The 5,017-nt window shown below is 36.7% G+C and overlaps 1 protein-coding gene across 1 annotated transcript in view; it reads right to left on the bottom strand.

Annotated features, from left to right (window-relative positions):
* Nucleotides 1–1,508: 1,508 nt before the first annotated feature.
* The window catches only part of LOC105125982 (eukaryotic translation initiation factor 3 subunit I-like), a 3,911-nt gene continuing 402 nt past the window's right edge, over nucleotides 1,509–5,017 (bottom strand). Inside the window, exons 2-8 of the mRNA XM_011026676.1 lie at nucleotides 4,670–4,885; nucleotides 4,467–4,594; nucleotides 3,455–3,574; nucleotides 3,267–3,356; nucleotides 2,568–2,654; nucleotides 2,395–2,474; nucleotides 1,509–1,798 (exon numbers count right to left, since the gene is read on the bottom strand). Coding sequence (XP_011024978.1) covers nucleotides 1,723–1,798; nucleotides 2,395–2,474; nucleotides 2,568–2,654; nucleotides 3,267–3,356; nucleotides 3,455–3,574; nucleotides 4,467–4,594; nucleotides 4,670–4,885 — 797 coding nt within the window. The 3' untranslated portion in view covers nucleotides 1,509–1,722. The remainder of the gene's footprint in view (nucleotides 1,799–2,394; nucleotides 2,475–2,567; nucleotides 2,655–3,266; nucleotides 3,357–3,454; nucleotides 3,575–4,466; nucleotides 4,595–4,669; nucleotides 4,886–5,017) is intronic.

The following is a 5,017-nucleotide window of genomic DNA, read 5'->3' as shown; positions in this document are numbered from 1 at the left end:
TCTATTCACCATAAGACTAGTCAAGAATGCCTTGCTTCAGCATAAAGTAGTCTTCTAGATTGTCTATTGATTGGAAATTCAGCATCAGGTTCAGGAAATATACAAACTAGGTTAAAAAAAATACTAAACTGTTATCTTGTTTATTGTCTCTCGTTCTATGAGTTGGAGCCCAGGCAATTCAAACATTAATCACTCTTTATTTAGCAAACAAATTAATCGTTAAAAATAGAAATGAATTTCACTTCTCTGCACTAGCAGTGGCGGCAGCAGGTTATGAAGAATTCAAATCCGATACCCAATTAGAGCACCGAAATTTAAGAATGTTAAGTGAGTGATAAAATTAGAACAGAAAGAACAACAGCATGGAAAGGTTCTCTCGATATTCAAAGGCCTTCCGAATTCTTTCAAGAAGCAACTAGTAATTGTAGCAGGGAGTGAATACAAAAGCATGAAGTTGTGTGATGTGGTGGCTACCGACTGCAGGTTTTGAACCGATCACCATCTACATGATTTTAATGAAGAATGCAGCGCAGAACTTTGTGATCATAGGACGTTGAATCCACGATCATCTCAGTATATGAGGAAACTGGGACGAACAAAATCGTGTGTAGAATGGTATTTTCCTTTGAGAAATTTGTGACTCGACACTTCGCACCTGACATTGATTGTTATCATCAGAATAAATCAACCTCATCATTTCAGTATAGGCGGTAGCAGAATTGAAGTCGAAGGTGGAAGACGATGGAAGAGGTAAGGCTAGTGATGGGCTATCAGTTTTTCGTACATAGAATTGTCATCTGAGTTAGTCTGATGAAGACACAAGCTGTTGAAGTCGTTTCTGTAAGAAGAGAAATCAATGGTGGACTCAAGAGGCTGACCAGCAATATCCTTACAACTTTGATCTTCCCGTTCACCCAAATTCAAACTGTGCTTAGAATTCACCACCGTCATCATTGCAGCATAAGAGGAGAAATGGACGTTGTTGACCTTGGCAAAGGAAGAACAGCGTTGGAAGGAGCGGACTTGACACAAAAAATAGCACCATCACCATCCCTCGCTGATCTCTCTGGCTCGTCTCTTCGAACCTTTCCATCTTTACCCTCACAGCTCGACTTGTTAATCACTTTCACAACTTTTAATATTTCATGAATTTTTTTATTTTTTAACATCTTTTCAAATTGTAATCAAGGTATTTTGCTACGACGAGGTTTTATTACGTGTTTCTTGAAATCAAAAGGGTTTTCAATCAACTTTCCATGATCGTTGTAATTTCCCAATCGATATAAATTATGTAAAGATCAGACCACTTGTAGTTAAATTTGAACGGCCACCTTTATGCTTGATACTTAATTCCATTCTGAACAGGCCTAGGAAAGCAAGACAATTCCGAAGAGCTGTTTAAGAACCCAATTGCCACAACAGCGGACCAGTTCAATGATTAACTGTAAATCGATTGTCGCATAACAAATTTGAGGAGACAGTTGTAGAAATAAATAGAAATAAATACGTAATGGAAGGAACATTGAATCAAACAAAAACTCCTTGCTCATAGCTCCCAAAAAATATGGAAGAAATCGTTGTAAAACAGAAGGAAAATCATAAGCATGAGCACAAATATAATCTTGTGTGGGCCCACGCACCAAAATTCCTTTCAGTCCTCCACTCCAAAGCTAATTTAGTCTCTATTAGCTAAATTCTGGTATTGATACATGTTCTTACAATCTAAATCTTTATGTTGAAGTAATCAGGATCAAAGTGATGCAGCCTCACATAACCGTCCTCGCCTCCACTTGAGAAACTACGTTTGAGCCAACAAGTAACAAATACATCAAACAAGAAGCATTCAAGGGTAATTAAAAGCTTTGACAATATATAAGCAACAGAATTCTGCTCACATTTCAGAAACATAACAGGGGTTAGGCAACAGCTATATGATGTTCATCAATTAAAATTATCAGTTCAGTTCAGCACAGTAAGTTGAAGAATGAAATGGCAGTATAATAAATGCTAAGTGATATTAAGATGTATAATATCACCAAAACTTGATGCATATTCTATTAAAGCAAGATAATTGGAGTTGAAAGGAAGCCAGGTATTTAATGTCAACATTTTCTAATTTGATTAGCACCAATGCACATAAAGGGTCAATTAAGCAAAGAGTGCCAAACACCAGAAAATAAACGTTGCCAGATTGCTGAATAATTGTGTTGGTAATACTGCTCAAATCTATTGGGCAGACTAATCAAACAAAATGTTAATTTGTTTAAAACTACATGAAAAGAGTGTTGTCTGTGTAAAAAGATGTGAATTAAAAAATGGAATTTCATTCTATATGATTAAATTTATTGACACCGATTTAAGAAATATGACAGAATAAGGTAGCACAAAGTATACCTTTTCCCATCAGGGTTAAACGCCAAAGCATTTATAGGTCCGAAATGACCTTTCACACCACCAATTTCTTCTTGAAGAATCTACAAAAGAAAAGAGTTAAATAACACAAATTCAAAATGTTTCACAGCCACAGATCTTCATATCATAAAAAAAATCCATCAGCATGAAGTAACCTTGTCGTAGAATTTGGCTTCAAACTTCCCAGCACGGTGATCAGTTGTGGTTACAGATGATGCATCCTGACCACCTCCAAGCACAACCTGCAAGCACAAAGGGCAGTTAGGTCGTAGCAAAACAAATGAAAACACAAGGGAAAGTAATTGAACAAGTGATCAGTTTCTATTAATCTAGGTGCACAAAATGGTGGTCCTCAAAAGGTATGCCAAATGATAATCCCACCAGTTTGTTTTTTTGCATGAAGTGGATGGCTGCTGTAAGGATAGAGTATAAATCAGTAATTAAACTGGAAAAAATGACATACTAGCCCTCCACAGGATAAGCTTACAAGGTATGAGGTGATGACAATCATCTGCTTCCCTAGATTGATGATTTACAAATTTTGGTCAATGGTAATTATGTAGACTCCATGGTTATTACGGAAACAATTCATTTTTACCGAAATGATGGCCATTACACATTTTTAACTAATACTTCATTAGTTGGGAAAATTTAGCTTTAACTGTAATACTTGGCTAAAGTTATGGTAGCAAGATAGCTTCATCACGACATCAAAATAAGATGTTTACAGGTAAAAGGAATAACAGGGTTGATGGGTTATAAACTGTAAATGGAATCCAAAAGAATGACAAACAAAGTTACAAAGAACAAGTACAACATGAAAACAGTAAAAGAGAATGTTTCATTGTACATACATGATCAAGTAGCGGAGACATTGCAACAGCATTAACTGGGCGTTCTGTTGTGTAGTTCTTGATAAGAGTTAAAGTTCTGGAGTCCCAAAGCTAGAAAGTTGCAGAAAAACAAGCAATGCAGGAGATTGTCAAACCACTTTACAGCAAGAAAATATCAGAAGAGAAATTAAGAAAGTAAAACAATCAACCTTGGCAGATTTATCTAGAGAACCAGTCAGGAAGTGAGAACCATCAGCAGATTTTGTGAGTGACGATATTGGCTTCTTATGCCCAACTTCCGGTTCCGACTCTTTCAACAATTTTCCAGTCTGCGAATTTGATGAGTACAGAATAAACTCAGTCATGAAACCAACCAACAAAAAGAATGAAGCAAACTGTAAGACCAAGTGGCAAAAATCAAATGAATTTAAAACTTCAAGTATCCTTTTTTTCTTATACTTTCAATCAAAACAATAACAGCTCAATAGATAAACAAAGCGCAAAAAAGCATGCAGAAGAAGGGCTCTGCTCACTTGCATGCGAAAACAAAAACAAACGCATGTTGACACGCATTGAAGGGAAAGATTCAGCAACTGCTTTACATGGAAATGCCAATTCAACCAAGATTCTCTCTATCAAAAAAATTATTTAGTGCCCCAATCTACAGACACTTAAGCCATCCTGTATAAATCTGAAATGGTATAACCTGATCGAGTCCATGTCACATGGCACATTCCCATCATTGACCTCACAAGCTCTCCCAAATAGCTGTATTCCTAACCACCTTAAAACGCTTTGGGGAGTTGTGTCTAAAACAGCAAATTACCATACAAAATACTGTTCCAAAATTAACACTCTATTTAGGGTCATTGAGTCTAGATAGATGTCAGATTACAAGAAGTATCTCTCACTCTCTGAGATCAATTTGACAGAAACATTGGAAGCTTTTCAGCTCTCTTTTAAAGTTCTCTAATGCAATAATGATCAGAGCAATATGCCAACAAAGCCTACTGCACGAAACTTGAACTACTGTGTAGAGTTGAATTTAAATTTGAGTTCTCAAAAACCAAGATCCACAAATAATTCTAAACCTTATGGTCTTAGAATTATCAGCAAAGAGACAATCGTTTGTAGCTTGTAGATTAATTAAGGGAGTTTATCCTAAATCCAAGTTGTCCTACATCACAATAAAAATAATGCAAGAAATAACTAGCGAGTTACCTCAGAATCCCAAATGCGGACCACACAATCCTCTCCAGCACTTATGATAGTCCTGTTCAGGGGTCCCCAAACAGCTCTATTAATTCTTCCCGCAGGTCCAGTGATGGTGAGCACGGATTCACCACTCTCTACAAAAAAAAAGACATCATTGAGCAACATAACGAAAAAAATAACATGATCCCTTTCAACGTTCACTGACTTACGCTGGGACGGATCGTCAGCAATGCGTTTGACATTAATGGCAGAAGTGACTTCCATGAAAGGATCAGTGGTAATAACAGCAAGCTTGTCACCTACAGAAAAGTCCACAGACCGAGCCGGCGAATTGAAACTAAATGTGTACAATTGCGCTCCAGTTTGTACATTCCACAGCTTCACCGACTGATCCGCACTAGCAGTAATCAGCTGCATCGAATCTCCTGAATTGTTTTAAAAAAAATAACAATAAACATTAACATACAAAAAAAGCAAAAAATATATATAAAATGGGAGCGAAATTTATTTCCCAAGAACAAAAAAACAAAAGAAATGATGATAATTCAGGGGGGTGG

This window comes from Populus euphratica, unplaced genomic scaffold (genome assembly GCF_000495115.2).
Source record: "Populus euphratica unplaced genomic scaffold, PopEup_1.0 scaffold1.1, whole genome shotgun sequence".
In the NCBI taxonomy this organism is placed as follows: domain Eukaryota; kingdom Viridiplantae; phylum Streptophyta; class Magnoliopsida; order Malpighiales; family Salicaceae; genus Populus; species Populus euphratica.
The sequence above is the reverse complement of the archived record's forward strand: the minus strand, read 5'-3'. Positions and strand labels throughout refer to the sequence as shown.